Source organism: Gallinula chloropus, assembly GCF_964237585.1.
Source record: "Gallinula chloropus genome assembly, chromosome: Z".
In the NCBI taxonomy this organism is placed as follows: domain Eukaryota; kingdom Metazoa; phylum Chordata; class Aves; order Gruiformes; family Rallidae; genus Gallinula; species Gallinula chloropus.
Genome location: NC_140089.1, coordinates 53,315,477 through 53,343,158, shown reverse-complemented (window position 1 = coordinate 53,343,158; position 27,682 = coordinate 53,315,477). Strand labels below are relative to the sequence as shown.

Below are 27,682 nucleotides of genomic sequence, written 5' to 3'. Positions count from 1 at the left end.
AGTGCAACTACATTGTTCCAGCCACACTAGTCGTCATCATCTTCATCTGCTTCCAGCAGAAGTCCTATGTATCCTCCTCCAACTTGCCTGTGCTGGCTCTCCTTCTGTTTCTCTATGGGTAAGGGATTCCTCATGCAAAAGATGAGTGGGAAGGCTCTTAGACTTGGAAAATGGTTACCTGATGTTGCTGCCTTTCCTCTTGCTAGGTGGTCCATCACCCCTCTCATGTATCCAGCCTCCTTCGTGTTCAAAATCCCCAGCACTGCATACGTTGTGCTGACCAGCGTGAACCTCTTCATTGGCATCAATGGTAGTGTGGCCACCTTTGTCCTGGAGCTCTTCACCAACAATGTATGTTTCTCCAGAAGCTCCTTGCTGTGTTGTGATGTTATGATCTAGTTCCATGTTGGTGCCATATTGCCTTTAGCAGCCAGTTCTTCAGAAAGGGTGATCCCTGGCCTGTACCCATTAGCTACTGCAGCAGTTCAAACACAGATTCTGATGGAAATGGATTAAAGCCCACTTCAGTAAAGTTCACAGAATTGTTAAGGTGGGAAGGGACCTGAGGTTGTCTAGTCAAACCTCTGAGCAGGGCCATCAGGTTTTTGCCATTTTCAAGATTTGAGACTCCACAGTCTTTCTGGGCAGCCTCTTCCAATGCTCAGTCTCCATAGGGTAAAAATGAATGTAACAATTTTAAAATATTTTTTTAAGTGGAATTTCCTGCATGTTCTTAATAAGGGATAGTTTCTGTCTGCTAGAGGCCATTCCTAGCAGACAGTCATTTACTTGACCTCAGTTTTGCCTTCTGTGGTAGATACCTTTCTAACTGCATTGAGAACTTGGGCAGCTGACCCCAGTTTTTGCACAGCCAAGTGCCTACTGGGGAAGATGAAAGTTTCTCTGACGTTGCCTGTACACAACACAAGATGTCTTAGCAGACCCCATTTGACTCACACAGGTGTGAAGTTCTCTGTGGGAGAAGGTTGAGGAGACCTTGTGGTAGTTACTTTATGATTGAACATGGGGAATATGGAGTCAGTCCTTCATGATGGTACCATTTGTTACAGGGCCTGTTTTAGCTCAGTAAAAACATGTACCTGCGTGAAGATAAGTGCCTGGCAGAGCAGGAACCTCTCCTCAGGCTGTTGTCAGTCCAACCTGTGGGCTAAGACAACTGGAAAGCAACAAAGAAAATTATTAGAGCAGTGATGTCCAGTAGGGGATAGGGAGGGGCTACCCACAGCCTGTGAGATAAGCAGTCTGTGCAAACACAAATTTCCCATCTCAGAAAAAGTCTGTGAGGTTGTGAGCGTTTGGAGAATGTCTCCTTCTGTGCAGTCTGGTTGCATTGCCAGCATTTTGAGCAGTGCAGTATCACTGACTCTGGCGAGAGCTTTTCGGATCCGATTTTTCCATGGGGTTGCAGTATTGGGAGATGGAGAGGTCAGTCACAACATGGGCCACACTTGGCAGGTGGTGGCTGCTTTCTTCTCAGGTGCTCATTGGCATGTTATTTTGTCTTAACAGAAGCTGAACAACATCAATGACATCCTGAAGTCTGTCTTCCTCATTTTCCCCCACTTCTGCTTGGGGCGGGGACTCATTGACATGGTGAAAAACCAGGCCATGGCTGATGCTCTGGAGAGGTTTGGTGAGTGAAATTGTGTATTACAGGATGCTGAACTGAGCTGGGAAGGCTCAGGCTTGCTCCAGCTGAGCACCCTTTGCTCCTCTGATTTTTAAGAAAGGGAAAGTGCATGATTTGCAGCACAGATTTCGAGTCAAAGCTGGCCAGTCTCTGCAGCTGTCCTCTTTAGGGTGTTGCAAGGTCTGAAGGGGGCCTAGCAGATAGATCCTCAGAGTTCAGAGTTACTAGGGTGTTGTGGTTTTGCATGGCAAGGTTTTGGTGGTTGTCGTGGGGCTGCAGGGGTGTCTTCAAGAAGCTGCTGGAAGCTTCCCCTAGGTCAAACAGAGCCAATACCAGTCACCTCAAGGATGGACCCGCTGCTGACCAAGGCTGAGTCAATCCATGATGGTGGTAGAGCCTCTGTGTTATCATTAAATAAAAATGCTTAAAGCCAACGGCATGGGGTGGATGATCAGACAGTGTAAAGAGGGGCTGAAATTCTAGAAAGCTGGATTTTTTTTTGGGGGGGGGGATGTAGATGCCAGTCAGTCTTTCTGAGTCAGTCTTTCTGTGCTTCACTAACCTTTTGAGAAGGTGGGACAGCACTTCTTTGGCAAGCTGAATTTTGTGTTCTTGAGTCCCAACTTTACTACAATAAGAAGTGGGCCTGTAGCCACAGCTGGTACCCTCTGTGGTCTTCCTCTTCCCACTGGCTGCTCTCGAGTTGCCCTGGTGCCCAGCATGGTGAGCTCTGCAGGAAGAAACACTAACCTGCTCCCATTGCTCTGGAAATGTGACTGTGCTTTTCATCTCATTTTGGCAGGAGAAAATCGTTTTGTGTCCCCTCTGTCATGGGACCTAGTGGGAAGGAACCTCTTTGCCATGGCAGTAGAAGGTGTTGTCTTCTTTCTCATCACAGTGCTCATCCAGTACAGGTTCTTCATCAAACCCAGGTAGGTTGTCTGCTCCACTTCACTGCAAGCAGGTGAAGTTTTCATTGGTGTCCCCCATGAAGTGGGGAGAATATTAAGTATGGAGGCCCTGCTATCTTCTATTAAGACTGTATCGTGTTGCTCTCTCCAGGCCTGTCTATGCCAAGCTGCCTCCAGTCAATGATGAAGATGAGGATGTAACCAGAGAAAGACAGAGGATAATTAGTGGAGGAGGACAGAGTGACATCTTGGAAATCAAGGAACTAACCAAGGTGATAGAGAAGTTCTGCATTCCTAAGACTTTTTGGCACGCCACCATGTAGTTTGCCAGAAGCCTCATTTAGAGGAATTACTGGGATCAAAACCAGAGTGTCTTTGAAGTGTTGAATATGTATAAATTACAGTTCTCTTTGACATTGTCCTTCTCATTCTTCTTCTTCTTGTTTCAGATTTACAGAATGAAGCGAAAGCCAGCAGTTGATAGGATCTGTGTTGGAATCCCCCCTGGAGAGGTAAGCTTATCTATCAAATTTATTGCTTCGCTATTACAGCAGATTTAAGAGCAACAGACAGCAAAGGGTAGGGTAAGATCAGAAACAGATGATGTTCAAATTACATCAAAGGAGGTTGCCTGGAAGTTGAAGCAGTTTCTGATTCTGGCTCTCTTTGCCTTTGAAGAAGATTCTGAACACTCGGTGTCTGGGACCAGAGGTCAAACTGATAACCTCTGGGGTTTGGCACAAGTGCTGGGTGGTGGTACTGCAGCAGGGTGACACCACAGTTCATTTTCCCAGCCTAAAGATTGATGCTAAAATCAAAGTTTAGGTTTTTTTCTTAAAATGCACTGAAGACTCCCTCCAGCTGTCATGAAGGTCATGTTTGCTCCCTCCCATTTTCAGTGCTGAAAATGATGCAGCTGAATCCTGTTTCCAAGCATCTTGTGCTCATCGGCTTTTTTTGTATCCCCAGTGCTTTGGACTCCTGGGAGTAAACGGTGCTGGCAAGTCATCCACTTTTAAGATGCTAACTGGTGATACAGATGTGACAGGAGGAGAAGCTTTCCTCAAAGGGAACAGGTGAAAGACCATACATCTTTCCTCTGCTTGGTGTCAAAGCAGGTCCTTTGTTGCTTTCTCCTCCAGCTTTCACAGTGTTTGTTCTACTTCCAGCAAGGCTCAACTCTGCCCCACTTTTCCCTTTTTCAAATCCTGGTATTTGTTTCAGCCCTCTGCTGAGTCTGGTGAAGTACAGTTGTAGCTTAGGATTTGGTAGTCACTTCTGAGTATTTGTCCTATTGTGTTTAAATGTCGTATTAAAAAAAGGGGGGTGACTGGGGAGAGAGAGTTAAAAAAAGAATTTGGCAAAGACTGGGTTTTTTGTTAGTTCAGTGATTGCAAATTGAGTGTTTCACTTTGCTCCTTTTAACACCTAAAATAGCAGCATGTACTTATGAAATCCTAACAAAGGGTTTTTCCTTTTACAGTATCTTGTCCAATATCCAAGAAGTCCATCAGAACATGGGATACTGCCCACAGTTTGATGCTATTAATGAACTGCTGACAGGGCGAGAGCACTTGGAGTTCTTTGCGCTCCTGAGAGGTGTTCCAGAGAAAGAAGTCTGCAAGGTAAATGGAACGCTGCAGGACCCACCACTGCAGCCAGCTGCTCCTGCTTGTCCCTGCAACAGAATGCCATGTCGTGATGTCAAGCTGAAGGGAGAGCGTGTAGTGAAATCTGCCCCCCTCTTCTCCCAGGACAGAGCAGTTGCTGTGTTTTCTTTCGGTGCTGTCTAGAAAAGGGTACTAAATGGAAGGGCAAACACTGTCTTCTCATACTGCATGCACTTCTCCACTGAATGACTGCTTTCCTTCAAGAGTTCTAAGAGTGGTGGAGCTGCAGGCCCTGCAGAACCTCACCTGCTGTGAAAAGCCCCTGGGAGCAAGCAGCTTATCAGAAGCCTCATGCTGGCTGTTCCTGCATCATTGAGGTGCTGCTATTGGGGCATTCAGATATGGAGGTACCCTAACAGTCTTTAGGCAGTTAATCACAGCTGCTGGTACCAAGCAGCGCCCTTCTTGGTGCTGTTTCCTTAACAGCAGTCTTCATTGTGTGTGTCCTGTGTGCTGCAGAACAGGAACTGCTGTAGGCAGGGAGATGACATCTGTACCCAGTGCTTTGCATAAGACCAGATCTGGCGCCCAGGGTATGTCCAGGTAGCTTGAAACTACCCTCTTTGAGAGTGGTGATGATGCAGCAAACTCCTCCTAAGGTTGCTGGTGAGTTCCTCTAGTGATGTTCCTACCAGCCCCGTATAAAAAGAAACCAGTTTCATGGATATGAACTGAAGAGTAGCTGAATCTCTTCCCCCTTATGCTTTTTAATCCCCAGGGCAACAATTCCTGCTTTTTTGCACCAGTAGCCATACTCCTGAATAACACACCAGATCCACCCCATGTGGTGGGGTAAGGTGCACCACGGTGGGATTGCTGGCTGTCGGCAGTGACCACGTAGCTGCTGCAAGCCCACAGCAACTGGAAAAAGAGCTAAAGCCAGTGCTGTAAAGAGCGCTACTCCCGTGGTTAGCGTGGCTCAGCTGATGTAAATTCAGGCTTACTACCAAATAGGCTGTAGGCATTTGTTTTTTCTGGCCTCCCAGGGGCAGGATTGCATACATCCTGAGCCAGAGGTGAACAGAGCGTTTCAAAACCCATGTCCATGCTACATGAAATCCTGGAACGAATGCTTCTCTCAAAAGTGTTTATGAAGTCAAAGCTCATTCTGTATATGTTGCTGTGCCTGATGCAACGGGGCATTGTTCTGTCTCTTGCAGGTTGGTGAGTGGGCAATTCGGAAACTCGGCCTCGTGAAATACGGAGAAAAATACGCTGGGAATTACAGTGGTGGGAACAGGCGCAAGCTCTCCACAGCCATTGCCCTCATTGGAGGGCCACCTGTAGTGTTCCTGGTGAGTCTGTAGTCTTTGCTCATGGAGATTCCCCTTGGGAGACAGAAAAAACACGTAGAAAAGGAGTCTAGATACATCTCAGCCAGCTAATTTTATAATACATTGTTAGTTACTTAAACATGAGCAAAGAGCACAGGGAAATAAACATTCCCTATTTAAATGTAGCTGCAAGCTATAGTGTGCCTCTAGGCTTCTATTTCTGAAAAATCACTGAAGAGTTGGGGGTTCTCAAACACAATGCCCAACTTCCACCTGTGTATAGCTACAAAAACATAGCAGCCTTCCTCCTGGGCACAAGCAAATCTTGCTATGCTGGGGAATCAGTCCTTTTTAACATAACTGGAAATAAGTACTCTAACATTCTTTATATTAAAATCAAGGACAAACCTGAGGATTTCTGAAGTTCATAGTTCAAGAAAAAGTAATCCAGTGCTTTATTTAAACAAATTACTTTAATTTGCTCTATAACTGGATATTTCAATGTTGTTATTGCAGAATAAGCAGTACTCCTCAGTTCTGAAAGTTTGCTGATTTAAAATTTGGAGCATGAATTATTTTCTCATTTTGGAAAATGAGTCAAACTTAGGTACTTTCAGCTTCTCTGGCATGCATAATGAGAATGGGCAGGTCATGTCAGGGATGAGGCATATTTCAGTAGAATGTAACAGCATTAACATGTTTTTTCTGTATGTTTTGCAGGATGAGCCAACAACAGGGATGGATCCCAAAGCACGTCGTTTCTTGTGGAACTGCGCTCTGAGTGTAATCAAAGAGGGGAGATCGGTGGTGCTCACATCTCACAGGCAAGCAGCAGCCCAGTTGTGTCGTATCCTGTCTTTTGCATCTACTAGGGCTGGGTGCTAAGCTCTGCTTGGCTATTCTGCCCCTTGCTGCTGCCGCCTGCAGCGCTAACGAAGTTGCTTCCCCCTGCAGCATGGAAGAATGTGAGGCCCTGTGCACTCGGATGGCGATAATGGTCAACGGGCGATTCAGGTGTCTGGGCAGCGTCCAGCATCTGAAGAACAGGTACCTCTTTCCTTCTCACACCATGGACGTGGCGTTTTCGGGAGGTACCAACAATTTCTCGTGCAGCGTCCCCGTGGCTGTCCTGGCTGGGGGAAACGCTGCTGGATTTCAGCTGTTCCTAAAGCACTTACCTCTGTGCTGGCCATCTTGTTCCTAGGTTTGGCGACGGTTACACCATAGTGGTGAGGATTGCAGGGGCAAACCCAGACCTGAAACCTGTTGAGGAGTTCTTTGGGCACGCCTTCCCTGGAAGTGTTCTGAAGGAAAAGCATCGGAATATGCTGCAGTACCAGCTCCCATCTTCACCATCCTCCCTGGCCAGAATATTTAGTATTCTCTCCCAGAACAAAAAGAGACTCCACATAGAAGACTACTCAGTTTCTCAGACCACACTTGACCAAGTAAGTTTTTAGTAGCCTGTCTGCCAAAAGCTTCTTTGTGCAGAAGTAGGAATAAATCTACCGGTTTACTGGACCTATCTTTCAAAGGGCATTTCAGTGGGGTACTGAGTAGTACTGAGTCTCAGTACTACTTCAGGAAGCCCAGCCTATAAAATGCTCTGACTTAGTGAAATTCCAGGGTGATGACATGGCCTTTTCTCTTGTAGGTATTTGTAAATTTTGCTAAGGACCAAAGTGACGACGACCACGCTAAAGACCTGTCATTGCACAAAAACCAGACTGTGCTAGACATTGCAATCCTTAATTCTTTCCTGCAAGATGAGAAGGTGAAAGAAAGTTGTGTGTGAACCAATTTCAGCAAAGAAATTATAAGCAGAATGCAAGCTTCCTTTCCTGGGATAGGATACTCCAGAAGAAGAACCTAGAGGAAAAGAAACTGGACACTCTACTGATAACCATTCAATGCAATGCAATTCAATGCAATGAAAACAAAATTCCTTTACAGGGGCAGTGCCTCGTGGAGTCGTCTTGTACTGTTCTCAAGTGAAAGACTTGAACTTAGCTCATTACAGTATAACTCTGAAGCTGTGGTAAAGCACCCACCAGATGCTGTGGGCTTTCAACCATACTGTACCTTGTCCCGTACAGTATGTTTTTACTAGGGTTGCAAAAATAGTTCATTGAGGAATCATGGCCAGTGGTTATTTATAGGTATTTTAGACATGCGTGTTTTAGTCTTAAAGCAATCATGTCAGGAGTGGGAATTCCCTGGTGCTACATCCATTGCTGGCAATGAATGCACCAAGACAGATTGTGGCAAGAAAAATCACCACCAATGTCGTAGCCTTAGATTGTGAGAACTTAACCTGACCAGCTGCTTTTCCTAGACTGGTGTAGGTCAGCTGGTGACAAATCTGGGGCTACAAAGCAGTGCTGTGCAGATGGGATGGCAAGAGGTAGGCCATCATATCCATACATCTCCATCAGTGAGCAGTGATACACTGAACTGTGAACCCTGTAAAGGCACAAGATTGTCCCACCAGCATCACAACCGATAGCCTACTCTGACTAGGTTTTTGTGTAGTGAAGTACGCTCCTGCTCCTTTGAGGTACTGCAGCAGCTGCATGAACACCTAGTAGGAGGAAGTGGGTGAGAAGCAGATCTAGGGTTTGGACCACAGCAGCAAACTCAGTAGTTGTACAAGCTGCTAATGCCAAGAGCACATTCGAAATCATGAGATGTCACTCAGATATGTAATATCTGCTCTTTAACCCCTGCTTTGCTCCAGAAAGGTACCCATCATCTGAAGTTACTGCTTAGCACAAGCATATTGCCGTTTCTGGCTTTGCCAGATAAAACTAGAATTGAGGTGTAGATTTTTTTTTTAACAGTATTATTTATGACTTTAAATAGGTAGGTAGTGTAATTAGGGATTGAAAGTGCTTTGAGTTGATCTTTGTAGCCACAGTATTTCTTTACATTATGCCTGCAATGCTATGCTCTCCTTCTGTCCATCCAGTGATAGCTACGTTGTGATCTGACCAAGTTCCAGACTCTAGCAATCAGCCGCTACCTGCAATTACTGCAAGTTGTTCCCCTGAAATTTTCCCGTTTGGAAACTGGTATAACGTTAAATTAATGTGTAAGTTTCTGCTTCTGTGGTGCAGTGTAGTTTCAGTCATTAGGTGATCCCTAACTGGAGAATACACCCTTACTATACATGTGACAAACTGCTTCAGTAAAAAAAAAAACAACAAAACCCTTCAAGGACAAGGTAGTTCAAAACAGAATTGCTACAGTTCCATCAGTCGGTAATATTTAAAGGATTCCAAAGTCAGAGTAATATTGGAGGGGATGATATATGACAGGAACAACCAATTCTTGTTCACATTGTACAACAGTCATGGGAGAGTATGCATTCATTAATACACTGACAGGCCCCTCTGTCTTGCTTTTCCGGTCAGAAATAGGTTCAGTAATGTGATTTGAACCCATGTGCAGTCCCTGGGCTATTCCTGGATGTTACACCTCCGCCTTAAACACCCATACAGGTTCTGCACTAGTTCTTGATGCTACTCCACCATGAATCAGTCATGGACCATTTTCTTCTGTGAATGCCCACAGCAGCCCAGCAAGCAGTGGAGAGGCTGGCATGAGCCTGAAGAAGGCTGATCACGTGTTTCCAGGTAGACTTGGCAACACTGACCAATTCAGCGTTTCTAATACATGAACAGTTAAACATTTAGCACAAGTTCCCAGTCCCTGCTGTGTCCTGCCTTGGGATAAAGTAAGAGCTTACTACATGCTCTGCTGAAGTGCCTTTTTCATACTACTTTTTTTTTTTTTTTTTTAACCTGTATAATACATTGCTAAGGGGATTGAAAAAGGAGTGTAATGGGGATTGGTATACCTCACTTAAAACATGCTTTGTTTATTACCTTTATGGCATCATCACCCTATGGGGATGAGTTACAGGGTGATGAAAACACCAGACTTCCAGGTGCAGAAAAATGACTGAATAGCTGAACTGCAGCCCTGACTTCTCTGACAGGCTGCAGTTATGTTACGGTTTCACTGAAACAAATAGCATGTACTGAAGGCTTACCACTGCTAAAAATCACTATTACAAATCAGCATTAAGTCACCAAAATGAAGGGCTTTAGTTTTGCGCTGCACCAGACTTGTGCATGTAGAACTAAAATGCGTTCTAGGAGGATTCAGATTTGGTACTGAAAGGGCTGTGGTTTGCTCTTTATAACTGCTCATATAAATAATTAGTTTAGCAGGAAACAAGTGTCACATCATAATCTTTCCTTAGCCCACCAAAAAAGAGATTCTGGATTCCAATTGCCCTGTGACTGTCATGCCCATAGAGTGTCTGCCACCTGCCACGATGTTACAGTAAACATGGATATTAACTGAACTATTTCACAGCTCTGATCTGTCTTGTTTGTACTGAACAAATGGCATAATGCAACTCTCAACATGAAGACTTGGCATGGAATAAGTTCAGACAGCCACTAATTTACTCTTTCGAGGGAAAAAATCACTCTAGAGTCACATACAGTATATGAACCACTCTTGATAATGAAACTGCACTGAGGTGTTAACTTATTTTAAACTTTATTACTATTGACATGTTGCATCCCTCTTTGTAGTACACTTTATACTGCAGTAAGGAGTTGTATTTTCCCCATGGTTAAACCACCACTTTGTGCTTCTCCTTCCCTCCTGAATTATAGTTGGTCCTTCATTCCAAGCACTTTATGCTATCTGTAATGGGATCTATTTTTGCACTGGAATATCTGTTAACTTTGCAAAAATCTAGAGAGATTTCACAACTGAAATTTCTAAGTTAAATCCTTAAAGTGGACATTTTCATTAAAAGCAAAAAAAAGTATATATATTTGTATTTGCTAATAACTGTTATGTGGAGTATTAAAGGCACTCTAATTGCCTTGTATTAAGTAAAAAATAAAGCTGTTACGGCACCATTGGTCTTCAGAGTGTGATTTTTGTGTACCCCCTTTTGAGGAGTGCTGTTAGCAGCTCTTGTTCTGTTGTGAACTGTGGTGCGTATCCTATAAATTAGCATGGAGCACATCCTATTTTCAGGTAAGTGAGGAGACACGGGATTTGAAAGGAAAATGCTACTTCAAGCTTCTAGAATTGGTAAATAAGAAGGTCTCCAGCAAATCCCGAAAAAAAAATGATGGGTGTGACTGTCAAATCCAGCTGTAGAGCGTAACAAACTTCCCAGGATGTTTAAAATCCCCAGTTAGGTACCCACCTTTCAGTATCTTCATTAGAGACCCAGAAAACTGCAAGTAGGCAACTGTCCTCTTATTTGCTAAAACAAAAGACCACAAAAGAATCTGAAATACCTTAAATTTAGCTAGTCCTTAGCAAATACCAAATTAAAGGAAGATCACTCAAGTTAATACTAGGTTGATTTTAACAGCAGTTTATAAATGGAAGGAGAGTAATGGACTCACAGGAAAACTAATTTTAAAATTCTGCCTGCTACTGCCTCTCATCCCACTGTCAACCAGTTAAATTCCAGAAGCCAACCTATTCTTGGAGTTAGACTTATCAGGAAAAATCATCCTGAAATAAGAAGCCAGTGAAAATTTCCTATGTTCTCTATTTCAATCTAGTGTCCCATCTGGTGCTTTGAATCAATGTGCTTGATTTATCAACCTCTTGTCAGAAGAGTACAAACTTCAGAATAAAGCACCCCTCCAACATCCCAAGTATTCTTCCTCATCAATGCTGGTGACAAGGCATTGATGGAGCCCCTCCCACAAACCACTGTTTTAGTATGGTTTGCACAACTTTTGCATTCAGGCAGAGAAAAATATAAGTCATATTAATTCCCTGTTCCTTTCTTTAGCCCATGATTTTGTTATTAAAAAACCAGTCCTCCTTTAACTGCCATAATGCAATATTCTGAATCAGTTATTTATGAGCCATTTATGCCTCTGAAAAGTTATCTGTAAAATAAAATACAGTGGTCTCTGAAGTAGTGGTTGTTCCACCCTGAGAATGCTGGAGATGTACTTGTTGAAGGGATGAGAGTATGAAGATGTGGGTACAGGAAGTGGAACCCATTATACTCCCTTACTAGTAATAGCCTAGACCTGTTTCTACTGTGCTTTCCAAGAGATGTCAATGCATTCTACAGAAGCAATAGTCAAAGATACTCCAGTAGAGATGTGAAATCAATTGGTCATTTCAGATCAGTAATTACTCTGCCAGTTAGTGGCCTCTGAATTGCAGAAGAGGGTGCTTGGTGCCACTGTACACCAAACACAAGTTTGCCTTAGCCTGCATGCCCTCTGTCTGCTGCTGCCCACACTGTTGACCAAAATCCAAGACCTGCTGAATGCTGCACTTGGAGAAGGGGGTTTATCATTTCATGGTTTAAAAATAAGAGCTTGTGCTGTAAACAGTAAAAAAATCCTGCTTTATCCAAATGCATTTGCCTTTGAACAGTCTGGGGAAAAGCATTTCAGAGAATGTGAGCATGTGTAGATCAGCTGAATCTGAGTATACCACTGGACCAGAAGGGCTGTTTCGAATGTTAAAATACCTATGGCAGAGCATTCTGTGTGTCATACACCGTTTTGAGGAAGTGTTTACTGAACAAAAAATGAAAAGGCTGAAGCAACCTGTAACAAGATGTTCATGTTGGCAGAGTTTATTGGGACCCACTACCTCACCAGCCTCACGGCAGCACCTCCTAGAGGCAATTGCTGGCGTTTTACTTTACTCAGAATCAGTACAAAGCATTCCAAAGAGAAGTCTGATTAAAACATAAATGGGTAACAAGTATCAGGGGACATTCCTTCTTAGACCAGATGAAACCTGGTGGGCCAGCATTGTGATAGCATTGCAACAGCCAGGATGTGATAATTACGAAAGTCACCAAAATACCTTAGGAAAATTATACTGGCCCTGAGTTGTAACATAGGAAAAGTAGCTTTGAGAAGTGACTTAGCTATGCAGAAAGGCATTAAGAACTGGGGGGTTACAATAAACAACGGGTGAAGTGTGGTTTGACCTGCAAATGCGATGGCTCGAGTTCTTTTTCCTGGTGATACAGGCGCATAATCATAAACCTCTGTTTAAAAATTGCAATCAGAGTGCAAAACTTTATTGTAAATCAAGGCCAGTGATCAAGATTTTGCATCTATTTATTGTAAAGTGAAGAGCATCTAGCTCAGTTCATGAGCACGTGATGATCTATGCGACGGCACTTCTGTCTTGTCCCTTCTGCCATTAGTTGCATCCTTCAGAAGACGGTTACTTCAGGGGTGAGCATTGCAGAGGAATGAGGAGCATGTTTTGCTGGGACTCCAAGAATCTGACACTGTCCCGCACTGAAATTAAATGCATATTTAATCAGAAATAATAATTTTCTCAGTATGCATGCAGGTCACACCAGTGAGTTCTCTGGATCCATCATCTCTTACCAGCTGCCACAACTCTGGCATCTTCATGGGCACTGTGCCTTCCTGCTGCCCGGTGATCTGGGTTCTCGTTCCACCAGATCACGTGGACTGAAAGTACAAATAAAGTCAGCTGAGGAATGTTAAGCTGCAAGACAACATGTACCCTAAGACCTAGCAGTCTGCCTGTGTGTGTCGGATGCCTTGCAGTTAGCAGAAGCAATTCACCATGCAAGGAAGAGGTGGGATGAGTCTTTGCTGAGCCTTTAAAAGATTTGACTCTTAACATCAGATCTGAGAGTCTTTTAGGCTAAGAGCACTTGGCTTAAACCTAGAACCCAATACACAAAGCTGGGTTCAAGGACTGTTGACAGGACTTCAGTGATCTGCACCACCATTTCCATCAAGCTGGCCAATCCTGACTCAGGACGAGGGTTTGCCACCCCTTCCCATGCTAAAGTCTGTATCAGAAATCAAGTGGTACCTGTGTTAAGTAATCCATACTCTGTGTGGAAAACACCGATCAGCTTGGTGTAGCCTGTGTTGACGTGAGCATTGACTGCAGCTTGAAACGCGTCACCCCACAATGCTGGCCCACCAGGTTTCATCTGGAAAGTAACCCATTCATATACCCCTGGAAGAAAAGGCACAGGGGACCACAAGGAAGGAAAGAGAAATTAATACTCCCGTTCTCAGTGTGTGTCATGGCCACAATGTATTTATGTGAGAAACAAGATCTGCAGTTCCCTGCCATTTAGAGTCAACCAGGTGTGAAACTACCCCTTCATCCCAGTGCATACAACGTATCACAGCACACAGGGGCTCACAAAAGCACACAGCTAATGAGCTAGTTCACATGCAAATATAAGAACCAGGACCCTGAGGAACAGGAGGTTTCACACAAAGCCAAATTTAACAACTTGCAGTGTTACCTGGAAATCAGAGGAGAGTCAGACTACCTTGCAGCAATCACAAATACTCACACGTGTTTGTGGGGTTTGGATGGAGGATTGACCGATGCAAGGCGACCTTTTCTAAGACTGGTAATTTTTTCTGGCATTGAAGTAGTTTATGAATGCCTTTGACTCCTGGCAAGGGGTCACAGCAAGATCTGAATGCATAACCAACAGAGTAGGACTTGCTTATCATTTCTGCTCTGCCAAACAAATTCCCTTGTTTGTAGACAAGTGGCATAGTTTCCTGAAAAACTCCATTCCTGTTACAAAACACGTTATCTGCCCCATGTCCGTTCAGGCAGACACTCTAAATCATAATTGTTGACACTCTAATAGACAGCTAGGCACTTGCCATATGTCTGGTCCAACAGACTAACATGAGATAAACTAACATGGGAATGAAGTGTTTGAAAAGCCAGCGCACCAGTTTTAAGAGCAAACTGGGCTGCTTTCAAATTCATTGTAACAGCATAAAATTAAGAATCATAATGAAACAAAGAAGAAGGATTACTGTATGTATGCACGTGTTGAGGCTAAAGCAAGGCCTGTTTGCTGTCACTCCAAGCAACAAAGTCTGCAAATGTGCATAAACTGTGGCATGGTCAAGACTATTAATAACATATTTGCTGCGGAGAGGAGTAAAAATACATCAGGACAGGACATCTATGCCTAATCAATGATTGTAACAAGGTCTGTTTGACTCACATGCATCTTTAAAATACTATGGATATTTTTTTCTTAAAACTATTATGTGAAAGAACCAGTAACATCAAAGCAAATTGATAAAAGAGGAAATACTCTGTGAAAGAGAAAATCGATGGCTTTACTGCCTCCAGGAAATGCCTTCTCACTGTCAGATGGACAAAGCAAGTCCAGGACGAATGCTCTGACCACCACTACTTAATTTAGATCTTTATACAACCTTAACAATCAGGGCTCTGGTCAGTTACAGATGTAAGTTAGCATAGGATCCTGCTTAAAAACTGTGCCCCTCATCAGTGTTATGTCACCTTTTTCACATGGCTGTATGTACTCGTACTTGTTACATAATGGGTTATAAAACCTGGTTTAAATTTTAAGCCACTTATTTTGTTAGTCCATCAGCATCAGTAACTTTAATCAGCAAAAGAGAAGATAAGCTTACCCCCTTCTTTTGGAGGCTTCCCAAGTTGACACCAGGGTACCAGATAAGCAACCTCGTTGTGCTGCTTTTCTATCAAGGGGAGAGCTGCGGAGATGAATTTTCCCTGCCAGTCTTTGTCACTGGCTAGTGCATGCCTCACTGCTGTTCTGTGGGCAAAATCGTCTGTAAGAAAGGTGGGGGAAAGAAAAAGAAAAAAAAAAGGGAAAAAATATGCACTTAAAAATGCACTTAATGCCACATCAGACATAATCAAAATGTGTAATTACAGGGAAGCAAGCTGTGCTTAGGTAAGTTTGAAATCAATTATTTTTAAACAGACTATTAAGGCAGATGTGGTAAGTCTCCTGTAAATTCTGCACAAATCTCTGCTTTAGCGAAACAGGTTATGAGTTCAAATACATTAAATGATGTTACTGTTAAGAAAGGTTAATATCCACAGGGCCTACTGGATGTGGCAACAGTTACCAGGGATCAGGGGATTCAGAGAAAGCACAGTGGATAAAGAAGTGAAGTGGAAATGAAAATTCAGATGGAATATGAGCCTACCAAGAGAAAATTAAGAAAAATATTTGTTTTGGTTTATAGAAAATGACATTAAAATTACAAGTATAGAAATCATGTTTGTTTGTTCAGCTACGAAGAACATTATTATGTGCCCAAAATTTAACCCCTTTTTTTTTTTTTAATTTTTAAAAATCCACTGAATTAACAGTGCCTGAACTGGTTAGGCTGCAGTGGCCTCTTAAGTAGTAGGTTTAGGCAGACAGCTTTCAATAATACAAGAGAATAATCCAGCACCTGAGAATGGGAAGTCCCTTGAGAAGTATCAGTATCTTGGGACCAGGAGAAAAACATGCCAATTATTTTTAACTACTAAAAAAATCTAAGCAGGGGCCTGATGAATCAGGCAGAAAGGATGTTGTACTTTACACATGTAAACGCCATTAGGAAACAAATAAAAACTGCATTTTTTTCCATTTTAAATGTTTCTCACATATTATTAAAAATGGGAGGTGGAGGAGAGGCTAAAAAGTACTGAGAAGCGAGATAATTTATTAACCATAGCTGCATATAAACTCATTCCTGTTAACAGGCAGCTGGTCCCTCCAGGACAAAAGGGGTGCCTCTTTCCTCTAAACAGGTACTGTGAACATGCTGGATTTCACCGAGCAGACTGGGGACTTCAGAAACAGAATTCTCTCTCAGCATACAGATGTATCCTGGACTGCAGCAAATACATATAGAAGTTACACCTGTGTGCATTCCCACCTCCCTGCAACCTAAGCATCAAGTTCCCCTGGGCTCCACAAAGAGCCCAGCCAGCACACCTCATTCCTCTCCTAACTGTAGCTTTTCTTGGCTCACCAGCACCAGCCAGCTCAGCGCCGGCCTCAGTAACATAAAAAGTTGATTATGCTGCAAGAAGCCACGGCTGAAGCAGCAGTAAAATGCTTTGTGTGCTTAGGAAGTTGGGGCTGATGGAGTAGCTGCCTACCGTGCTGTGGTTCAGCGCCAGCCAGCAGCTGGGCACCACAAGGCCCCTTGCTCACACCTCCCCCCAGCTCCTGCAGGATGGGGAGGAAGACTGTAAGAAAAAGGTAAAATCTTGTGGGTTGAGTTAAAGACAGTTTACTGGGACAGCAAAGGAAGAGGAAAAATAAGGAGTAAATAGAAGAAAAACTTCATCCACTGTTGGTGCCTGTTCCCTTTTGTGATCCACTGCTGCCAGTGAGTTGGCCTCAATGTGTATAGTGAGCGCTGTCCAAACTTCCACTTACATGGGTTGGCTGCCTTAGACCTCACAAGGATCTGTGGGTAACGGCACATTTTCTGGGTCATAACAAGCTCTCTCTCATGGCTAACTCCCTCAGGTGCTGGATACCTTTCCACATATTGGTTTACTTGCCATCTTTACTGAAAGATACCTTTCCCTCAGACTTGACAAAAGCCAGCTCCAGAGGCTGAGGGCTTGTGTCTTTTTTCCAATCACCTTGTCAACGCCCCCTTCCCTAGACAAGGAAACCAGGGATCCCAGCTGCCTGCCTTCCCTAAACTTGGAATTAGAGAGATTACCTCTGTTATCCCAGTACTGGAGCAGCCAGGCAGCAATGTGCTGACCTGGATGAAGGCTGACACTTTGTGCGTGTTTCACAGCTCACCCGGGGACAGAGATTGGGTAGATTACCTCCAGTTCTGCCTCCTTCCTTCTGGCCTCACAACGGTCCTGCTTTACCATCATTCCTTACTAAACAAATCCATTGTGTTGTCTGTTTATTCTCTATAGGGGTGACTGATAGCAGCACAGATTGGTTTGGTTCAGGTGCAATGACTGTCCCTGTAGCTGAGTAGACACAATGCCCACCACCTGGGTTTGAGTAGTGCTGGTGCCTGTTGCTGGGGTCTGAGTAGCCACAGTGTCACCCTGTTTTCCCTCTTTCCCCTGAGAGTGCTGCCTAATATTCAGCAGCATTTGGCAGATACTGGCCAGGGACCAGCACAGTGCAATGAGTTTTGTCTCTGGAACAGCCACACTATTTTCCTTTCAAATATTCTATCACTTCAGCAGGGTCCTATAGTTGTTCATGGGTGAAGTTCCAAACCACTGAGGGTGAGAAGTTCTCTAGATACCTGCCCATATTCTCCAGCCTGCCATGCCACTCCTGACTATCCAGCCTTGGGGCAGATCTCTGGGTGGTATTCTTAAAAGAATTTTTTGTAACCCTGAACAGGACGTGAGACATAGGAACATGCTGGCTTGAACATCCCAAGGGTATTCCAAATTCTCAAAAGCTGCTGCAACCAGACAAAAGGGGAAAAGGGTGGTGAAAGAGTGGCAGAAAGTACCCCCCATCTTCCCCACAGATTGGGTGCGATTATTAATAAATCCCAAGAGATATCATACGAGGTATGGGCATGGCAGCAATGCCACATACAAATACCAGTTTAATCTCATGACCAGTAATGTTACTCTAAGTCGGTATTACACAGTACAACAAAATGAGAATCCTAATTCCTCTCCCAGAGGTAATAAACAGGGAATACATACAGCAAGTAAGGGTTTACGTACCACAGCCGTGTAAACAAAAAACCCACCACTGTGACCAGCAACTGTTTAACTAACACACTGTATGTGTATAGCAATTTTGTTTTAACATGCCCTGGTCTGATCTGTCATCCCAATCATTCGTGCCCCACCTTGGGTGCCAAAAAGGAGTCATGGTTTAGTTCCAGCTAGCAGCTGAGCACCACATGGCTGCTCACCCCCTCGCTACATTCCTTTGGCCAGTTTGGGTCAGCTGTCCTGGCTGTGACCCCTCCCAGTTTCTTGTGAAAACCAGCACGATCCCTATCCCAGCTGAAAAGCAGGACACCACCTCAGCACAGTCCAGCTGCAGGAGGAGTTTAAACATGCAATCTGTGTGCTCATTTGTTTTAGGGGAGTGACTGTTAACACGGAACTAAAATTTAAGAAAAATTATGCATTCATATAAACACATACAGGCTGCATATAGATTGCCTGCACTTGTATGTATTATCTTATTATGGAGGCCTCAACCTTTTCTCCATCAGTTTTGAAATTCTGAAGACATTTGTGGTTCAGAAACTGGCCCTAGTTTAATAATATCTACCATGAACAAAGCACTCTGCTGCAGTTCCTTCATCACACCTGTTTTAAGCAGAGACTGCTGTTTAAGAATAGTTTTAAGTCTCTCATTCCAACACATCAAAATTGTTCTCTAAGGTATTCTGATAAGTAATCAGTAAGTGAACAATTTTTTGGGACACTTTCTAACAGCAAAACTAACAAATAAAAGCTGAGTAAACATTTTCCTTGCCTTTTTCCCTTGGAGACAGGGAGGACAGAGAGAGCAGAGCAGCGCAAAGGGGTGCTGAGCGTACCGTACTTCCAAACGTGGACAACCTTATTCATCGCTCCCAGCTCCGCAGACCAGAATCCCACCAGCTCCGAGTGAGCTGTGCGAAGGTGGAAGTACTTGTTGACCATTTCCACAAACTCCTTCATCTTTGATGGCTTAATATCGTATGTGCGAATTTCGTAGAAAATGCTATTATTTTGTCTGGGCCCTGTAGCAAGGGATGCAAGTGCCTGAGAGAAAATGTTAAGAAAAGTAACTAGAACTAATTCTCAAGGCAGAAAACCATAGTCTGTCTAATTTCTGTGCTTTTTCAAAACAGTGAGATGTTACAGATGTTATTTTTTTTTAGTGGGGGCTCCACTACCAAAATCACTTTGTGATTTTTTAATTTGGAAATAGTTCCTTCCCATCTGTTTTATTTGCTGAAACTCCTTTTGGCAGGGCAACAGACCATGACATGTTTTTTATTCGTTGCTCTCAATTGTTGAATTATTATCCTGCAACAAAGCAGGACCCTCCTTTTCTCTTCCCCTTTCTTAGGAAGCCAGCAGCAGGATGAAAAGGGCCAAAGCAATGAACAGAGTCCACTAAGCGCATTCATTCAAAGGCCAGGCTGCTGACGCTGCTGAAGCAGAGGCTACATCAACATCTGCCTGCGTTGCCCTGATCCAATGAACTTGCAGTAGTGCAATCTGTTTTCCAATTACAATCAGACACGAGTATTTGCAAATCACCCACTGTTGGAAAAAGAAACACAGAAATATCAATGTTTGGGGAAAAAACCCTAATTCTTTCCAGCACAAGACTGCTGAAGTTTGCATCCTTGCCCATCACTGGCTACTTCCCAAAGGCTGTTCAGGAACAGTTTTTCTATCCATACAACCTACAGTCCCTCAGACCAAGAATATGCCCGATTTTGCAACTGCCTCAACAACCTGGCACACGTCACTCACCTCTCCAGTAATACTAGAAAAAACAAATCTCCGGCCTTTAGCCCCTGTTTGCAGAGAGGTGGCTGCAGAATGGATTTTGGACAGGGCTTTCACCACCATCAGCAGGCACAGGCACCACACAGCTCAAGCCACACAACACGGGTGGCCAACACCAAGGCCCCGTTGCCTGTGACCCTCTGGAGAATGAGACCTCTGGTTTTGTTTGCCACCTGTCACTGCCTGCTCTTAGCAATTGGTTTCGAAATCCCCACAGGATCCTGAACGGACAGAAGCCCTACCATTACGGGAAGCAATGAAGCTTGTCACTTCCCACGGAAATTTGGCACTGGATGGGTCACAGACAGCCAGTCGCTGCCGTGACCCATCCAGTGCCAAATTTCCATGGAAAGCGACAAGTCGGGGTATTTTCTGCCACTGAAGTCGACACTCGACCACTGCCGGATCACCTCCCCTGCCCGAAGATCACGCCGAACGGCTGCGGGGAATCCCCTGAGCCAAGGGGCATACCCACCCTCGCAAGCGGGACCGTTACAGGATGTCGCGACAACGACAGACCCAGCCCCGGCGGGAACCGCCCGGCCAGCCCCGGGGGCGGGAGCCGGAGGCGGGACCGCCGGGCACCGCCCACCCCCGCCCCGGGCCAAACCCTGCCCTCACGGAGCTGAACCCGGCCCCCACGCCCACCCAAGCAGAAACCCCGCTCGGCAGGGCTGACACCCCGCGCTCTCGGCTCGTACCACCGTGCGCGCTGCCTGCCGCCGCCGCGCTCGGCTGCCCCTGGTAGCGCCCCGGCCGTTACCTGAGGGTGGGCGCGGGCCTGGGCCAGGCGGGCGGCGGCGGCCAGGGGCCGGCGGAGCGCCCACGGGGGCAGCATGGCGAGCGGCAGGCCGGGCGGAAGGCTCACGCAACTGTGCGCCGTCGGCTCCGTGGGAGGGCGGGAGGACGACCCTGGGGCGGAGCGTGACGGGACCAGGCGACGGTGCCTCCCTCCTCGGGGCGGCTGTTGGGCGGCCGGCTCGCCGCAGGGGCGGGGGCTGGGAAGGGTTGCGCGGCGGGGCCTGCTGCGGGGCTCGGCAGCCGATACCCGCGGCGAGGGGCTTTCCGTTCTGGTTTCGTGCCGCTGGACTGGCGTGCGGGGAGCGAGGGAGGGACGTGCTCACGGCTGAGAAGATATGCTCGTTGAAGCTGCCAGGCTTCGGTGCCTGGAATGCGGCGTATCTGTCACTGCCTGGGTGCCCGAATACAACGAAAAAGTACCCCAGTTGCCTGGGGAGGCGCTTTGTTGCCCCGGGGCAAACCCACCCACCCACACTCCCCTCCACACCTCCTACCCCTTCGGCATTTGCAGGATCAAACTGAAAATTGCACAGATATAAATCCACCACCCACAGCCTTCCTCTGGAGCAAAACCCCGCAGCTTTTTGGTCTGTTAATCCAGGCATGACAACAGGAGTGCGCAGTGCCCAGCGCTGTCACCCCGTTACATCTGCAGGCACAATGTCATGGGCCTTGCTGCCATACGAGTTCCCGGGAGCAGGAGTTTGTGATGACCGACGCTGTGTACCCTTGCAGAATTAAATATTGGCCAAAACCAAATATAAAGGCAAAATTTCCATCCACGTCAGTGCCTCTGGTGTTTTACCTATGGAAGACAAACGGGCTCCTAGCAAAAGGTGGTTGATGGAAGACTACCTAAATTAACAAAGCATTATCTTTCATGATTCTTCTTAACGGGGCAGCACATTCCTTTCTCCGCCCTGAGTAATTGATTTTGAGGGCCTTGGCATGGATTTACCATGAAGAGAGAAATGATGGCTTTTTGCCTATGTAGCTTTCATGCTGCTTCTCACAATTATAGACAATTTTCTCCTTTTGAAAGACAAGCCCAGGAAGAATGATCATGTAAATTAAAATGAGATAGAAAAAGAAGTTCTATCAAGCACATTATAACAGAGGTGTAGAACTACTGAAGTGTCTGCACTGTATGTATGTTGTATGTTCATTTGTAAATGGTATTCTTTGCTACAATTGTTTTATATCACAAGAACTGATATATTCTAAAGTATTTTTTGCCATATGTCATGAATAATTATCATAGTTGCTACAGCAGAAGCACACATTAAGTGTGATTACTGAGGCAGTTATTGCCGGTTTAAGATTGGTTTAATATGGGAATTTTCTCAGTTACAAAAAAAATGTATTTCAGCTGAAGACAGGGAATGAGATGGCAAACTCAAAAATATTTAAGGTTCTCCTTTGTTTATTACATATAGATGAAGTTTATAGTCATGTTGTGCTGGAATATTCAAAGAGTCGAAGAATTTTAGGGGTTGGAAGCGACCTCCAGAGATCGTGTCCAACCCCTCTCCCCTGCCGGAGCAGGTTCCCTAGGACAGGTCATACAGGTAGGCATCCAGATGGGTCTTGAGTATCTACAGAGAAGGAGACTCCACACCACTCTGGGCAGCCTGTCCCAGTGCTCTGTCACCCTTATCATGAAAAAGTTCTTCCGCATATTGGTGAGGAACTTCCTGTGCTACAACTTGGCACCATTGCCCGTTGTCCTGTCCCCACAGACCACTGAAAAGAGGCTGGCAATTTCCCCCTGTGTCCCACACTTCAGAAATGTTTATAAACATTGATCAGATCCCCTCTCAGTCTTCTTTTCTCTAGGCTGAACAGCTGCAGTTCATTCAGACTTTCCTCATAGGGAAGATGCTCCAGGCCCTTCATCACCCCTGTAGCCCTCCACTGAATTATCTCCATGAGATCCCTGTCTGTTTTATACCAGGGACCCCAGAACCTGACACAATACTCCATGTGGGGCCTGACCAGGACAGTAGAGGGGGAAAATCACCTCCTTTGACCTGCTGGCCATGCTTCTTTTAATGCACCCCGGGATCCCACTGGCCTTCATGACCACCAGGGCACACTGCTGGCTCATAGCCAACCTGTCATCCACCAGAACCCCCAGGTCCTTCTCTGCAGAGCTCCTCTCCAGCAGGTCATCCCCCAGCCTGTACTAATACATACAGTTACCCTGAACTTCAGGAGAGCAAACTTTGATCTCTACTGGGACCTAATAGGAGCTATCCCATGGGCTAGGCCGTTAGAAGGTAAGAGCTGGTCAGTGTTTAAACAGCGCTTCTTCCAAGCTCGGGATCGGTGCGTCCCTATGAATAAGAAATCAAGGAAGGGTGGCAGAAGACCTGTGTGGATGAGCAGAGAGCTCATGTGTAAACTCAAAGGGAAGCAGAAGGTCCATGAATTGTGGAAAAAGGTCTGAGAGTGCCAAGGAGGGCATGGCAGCAGAGCCTCCTCCTCCAAGACAGAGAGCAGGAAGGGACAGCGGAGTGTGGCTGCAGTCGCCAGAACGTCAAATAAGAGAGACCAAAAGCATTTTAACTGTTTTATTGTTGATTCTTGTCCGGCCAGGGAGGTGTGGAGGCTAAGCCACCAGGAGGGATCCGGGCAGGTGCTCCTTCCAGGCTGTTGCCAGCGTCTCACGCAAAGGAGCCTGGACGGCTGGGGTACTGGCAGGTGACCCCTGAGGCAGGTGGTCCTGCTGCCACCATGGGTGATGGTTCTGGAGGTGGATCCAGGTCCATAGGCTGCACGCTGCTGTCCAGTGGATTAGCAGCGGTCAGCCCCAGGCCATGCTGTGGTGGAACCATACCCATGGGCTCCACTTTGTCCTTTGGTGGGCCGCCACGCCCAGCAGGCCGTACCTCATCAGATAGGCACACCAGGGCCCAGGCTGTTCACCTGCGTGCCCACAGCTGCACGCTGGCTGGCAACAGTCACATGAGCACAGGTGGTGGCTCTCATGGTGGAGGGGTGATGTTCCTCCTCCACTCCTTCATCTTCTGCAGGCTTCTGGGAAGCACATTCCTGTTTCGCAGTCACGGGAACTGTCTCTGTGCTGTCCCACACAGAGGCGAGCAGCCACCCACTGGGCTACTCCAGGGTTCCTCTGGCAGGCAGGAGTGCTTTGTCTCGATGATGTCCTGAGGTGGGCAGCCCCCCGCCTTGCTGCTGTGGCTGATCCATGGCAGACAGAAATATTTCCGCCTCATGGTGCTCTGTGGTGGGCAGCCACCCGCCTCGCTGTTCCATTGCTCCCTGATAGGGTGAGACGTCTTGGCCCCTTGGCATTCCCTGGTTGGTAGCCACTTGCCACACTGTTCTGGGGGCTCCCTGGCAGGCGGACATGCTTGGGCCCTTACGGGCCTAGAGTGAAGCGCTGCATGGCTTCGGTCAAAGGAGTGAGGTTGATTCTGGGCTTGTGATTGTTCCTCCTCTTCCTCCTCCTCCTTCGCCTCTGCTTCCTCCTCCTGGGAGGTGCATTTTTCTGCTGCACTTGCGTGTAGCATCTTCGTGGCCTGGCAGGCAAAGGTGGGCAGACACCCTCCTCGCTGCTCCATGCCCTCTTCCTTCCAGGCAGGCTTGGCACCTGAGGGCCCTGAAGCTCAGCAAAGTAGCAGCTTCGTGGCCTGGCAGGCAAAGGTGGGCAGACATCCTCCTCACTGCTCCGTGTCCTCTTCCTTCCAGGCATGCTTGGCACCTGAGGGCCCTGAAGCTCAGCAAAGTAGCATCTTCGTGGCCTGGCAGGCAAAGGTGGGCAGACACCCTCCTCGCTGCTCCGTGTCCTCTTCCTTCCAAGCATGCTTGGCATCTGAGGGCCCTGAAGCTCAGCAAAGTGTGGGCCACCTGCAGGGGCCCCATATTTATAGGGTGCCATGGTGATGGCGATTTTGATGTCACGTGGCCAAATATGGCAGGTTTGGGCATGGCGGCACTGTGGCCTGAAGGATGTCCAACTGTCAGTGGAGGAGCAGGGTTGTAGGGGCAGGGGCTCGTACTGATACAAGTGGTTATTCCTTCCCTGGTGCAAGACTCTACACTTCTTTTTATTAAACCTCATTTGGTTTCTTACTGCCCAGCTCTCCAGCCTGGCCAGATCTTGCTGAATGGCAGCACAGTGTTCCTGCATGTCAGCCACTCCTCCCAGCTTTGTATCATCATAGTACTTGCTGAGGGTGGGCACTGTTCCCTCATCGAGGTCATCGATGAAGATGTTAACGAAGACCAGACCCAACACCGAGCCCTGGGGAACACTGCTAGTCACAGCTCTCCAGCCTGACTCTGCTCCACTGATGACCACCCTCTGAGCTCGGCTCAACAGCCAGTTCTCAACCCACCTCACTGTCTTATCCCATACTTTCTCAGCTTTGCTATCAGGATGTCATGGGAGCTAGTATCAAAAGCCTTGCTGAAGTCAAGGTAGACTACATCCACTGCTCTCCCTCCATCTACCCAGCCGGTGATGCCATCATAGACAGCTATGAGGTTGGTCAAGCATGATCTCCCCATGGTGAATCCATGCTGACTACTCCTCATGACCTTCTTCTCTTCCAATTGCTTGGAGATGGCATCCAAAACAAGCTTTTCCATCCCCTTTCTAGGGACAGAGGTGAGGCTGACTGGCCTGTAGTTGCTGGGATCCTCCTTCTTGCCCTTTTTGAAGACCGGAGTGACACTGGCTATCCTCCAGTCTTCAGGCACTTCTCCTGTTCTCCAAGACCTGTCTAAGATGATAGAGAGCAGCTCAGCAATCACCTCCGCCAGCTCCCTCAAAACTTGTGGATAGAGCCCATGGATTTATGTGCATTGATCCCTCTGAGATGCTCCTGGACCACCCCCACCTCAAGCAGAGGGAAGCTCAGACAACTGAAAAGAGGCTGGTCATTTCCCACTGTCCCCCACACTTCAGATATTTATAAACATTGATCAGATCCCCTCTCAGTCTTCTTTTCGCAAGACTGAACAGCCCCAGTTCATTCAGGATTTCCTCATAGGGGAGATGCTCCAGGCCCTTCATCATCGTTGTAGCCTGCTGCTGGACTCCTTCCAGGAGATCCCTGTCTTTTTTATACAGTATATTCCTTCATACTTTTAGAAGTTTTTATCATTTGTACTTTTACCATGCTTGCTTCCTCATCAGGAATGATCACACAAGCCAGGATTTGAAATTAGTGGTCCTAAAAAGCAGGTTTTGTTCTTTTTAACCTGAATAGTTAATAAGAAGCTTTGGTTTTATATTTATTTTGTGTGGTAAGGGAATAGAAAAGTGAACATGATTTTCCTATCTGTGCAAAACAATTCAACACAGTTCAGAGCTAAAATGTACGACAAACTGCACTGTAGCTCAGCAAAGACCCGAAATGACTTGCTGAAACAATTCAGCAAATCATTTTATACAGCAAGTAAACTTGAAAAAAACTGCTTATGTGAGCAGCTAAGGAAGTGGCTAAGATAAAATTCATTGAGAAGGCTGTACTTTCAGTTCTGCGTTTTTAGTTGGAATTTGAATTCACCATACCTCCTGGTATTTTCTTACTCATATTCTTCTAGAAGTCCAGGGGTATATTCTTTTTTCCATGTGGATGTGGCAGAGCCAGTGATGAAGCTAGAGGATTTTACCTCCAAGTCTTGCCTGCCACTCGCAGGTCTGTCTGCCAACATATGGAATGGTAAGTAGGACCTGCATTTCATAGGCATAGCTTTCACAACTCAAAGATGGCAGTGGACACCTGGGAATGACACTGTTGATCTTGTGGAAGAGATGATAGTGGATAGTATCTGTTACAGATGCTTTTTGATGGGAAGTTTTAATTTTGGTACTGAATTGGTGAATCACATTAAATTTTCAATTTATGTGGCTGTGACTGCCATAGCTGCCCGAGTTGAAATGGTTTATTAAGAGCTTTTATTGCAGAAGGAAGCCAAAACCTCATGGAGGCAAAGCGAAAGAAGACAATTTGTGTGAGCACTTACATGTTGTACTTCTGCATGCAACATTTTCAGCCATTTTCAGTTTCCCATGGACCAGGAAACACTTCATCTGACCTGTATGTGATTTATGAATGTGGGCACGCACTGGTTCACATTATTTTATTTCCTTTGTACTCTTAAGTGGAGATGGTGATAGAGGACTTAATGCTTTCAGGAGCAGTGTAATTTTTATTTTGTGATGTTTGTTTAAACACGGAGAAAGTTTCTGAGAGTTTTGGAAAATCAAACAGCACAGTACCTGCTCCTTTGCTACAGGGGGCATTTCCCTTGATGAATCACAGCTTTTAGTATCCTTTGGGATGAAGAATGAAACAAGCAAATTTCCTTCTATTTCTGCCTTAAGTCTTTCAGCGTAAATTCCTTCCTCAGAATAGCAGTTTTCAAAAGCACAGGCAAGTGTAAACCCTTACTTGCAATGGCAGTAGGGTTTCCTTCATGCAGTACGGTGCCACTGGTAGGCTTGAGAAAGGTTTGCAATGAGCTGGTTTAGTCCAAGTGTGATACAAGAGGTTTCCACTGTTGTGCTGAGTGCTGCGCTTCCTTCTTGCTTGTTCTGCTGCTGGGTGAGCAAGCAGTAAGTGGTTTCCTAGTTTGCACACAAGGCAACATTCCTGAATGTAATGCAGCCTCTTGGTATGTTCCCAGTAGGCCAGAACATGTAAATATCTTCTGGTTTCCATTCTCTCAGCTGCTCCATATGAAAATCTGAGTAACAGCCTGTCAAACTTGGTATTTTCTTCCCTGTTTTTCCTAGCCAGTTTGCATTCCTTATCTCATGAAAACAATCTGCATTGTATGTAAATATTTATTGTGTGGTGCTGATGAGAATACCTGCAAGAACCAGAGTCATCTCTGTGTTTGCTGGTTGTAAGGGCCATGTTAGTGTTTGTACCCAGGGCCTGAGGACAAGCTTGAACTGGAGGCATGTTCAGGTGCCCTACCAGGCAGTGAATGAGCATTGAGAAAGTTGGGTTCACGCTTTCGCTTTGC

The 27,682-nt window shown here is 45.9% G+C and overlaps 2 protein-coding genes across 2 annotated transcripts in view; one reads left to right on the top strand and one right to left on the bottom strand.

Moving 5' to 3' along the window:
- ABCA1 (ATP binding cassette subfamily A member 1) overlaps window positions 1–7,301 on the top strand; it is a gene marked incomplete at both ends in the record, with an annotated part of 77,942 nt that extends 70,641 nt beyond the window's left edge. Inside the window, 13 exons of the mRNA XM_084278904.1 lie at window positions 3–118; window positions 207–351; window positions 1,531–1,654; window positions 2,454–2,583; window positions 2,714–2,834; window positions 3,012–3,074; window positions 3,532–3,638; window positions 4,046–4,187; window positions 5,393–5,527; window positions 6,227–6,330; window positions 6,461–6,553; window positions 6,711–6,954; window positions 7,161–7,301. Coding sequence (XP_084135030.1) covers window positions 3–118; window positions 207–351; window positions 1,531–1,654; window positions 2,454–2,583; window positions 2,714–2,834; window positions 3,012–3,074; window positions 3,532–3,638; window positions 4,046–4,187; window positions 5,393–5,527; window positions 6,227–6,330; window positions 6,461–6,553; window positions 6,711–6,954; window positions 7,161–7,301 — 1,665 coding nt within the window. The remainder of the gene's footprint in view (window positions 1–2; window positions 119–206; window positions 352–1,530; window positions 1,655–2,453; window positions 2,584–2,713; window positions 2,835–3,011; window positions 3,075–3,531; window positions 3,639–4,045; window positions 4,188–5,392; window positions 5,528–6,226; window positions 6,331–6,460; window positions 6,554–6,710; window positions 6,955–7,160) is intronic.
- Window positions 7,302–12,581: 5,280 nt separating this feature from the next.
- LOC311203581 (protein NipSnap homolog 3A-like) lies at window positions 12,582–20,730 on the bottom strand. Its single transcript, XM_084278321.1, has 6 exons — window positions 20,637–20,730; window positions 18,907–19,114; window positions 15,007–15,168; window positions 13,391–13,540; window positions 12,931–13,017; window positions 12,582–12,837 (listed from the first exon to the last, which is right to left on the bottom strand). The coding sequence occupies exons 1-6, from the start codon at window positions 20,709–20,711 to the stop codon at window positions 12,761–12,763; spliced, it is 759 nt and encodes a 252-aa protein (XP_084134447.1). The 5' UTR covers window positions 20,712–20,730; the 3' UTR covers window positions 12,582–12,760.
- Window positions 20,731–27,682: the final 6,952 nt, after the last annotated feature.

Excerpts from the sequence above, each read along its gene's own strand:
- LOC311203581 (XM_084278321.1), bottom strand. The coding sequence starts at position 20,711 with ATGCTGCCCCCGTGGGCGCTCCGCCGGCCCCTGGCCGCCGCCGCCCGC. Across the intron at positions 19,115-20,636 it reads AGGCCCGCGCCCACCCTCAG|GCACTTGCATCCCTTGCTAC; the intron begins GTAACGGCCGGG and ends ATTTTCTCTCAG. Across the intron at positions 13,018-13,390 it reads GTATGGATTACTTAACACAG|TCCACGTGATCTGGTGGAAC; the intron begins GTACCACTTGAT and ends TTGTACTTTCAG.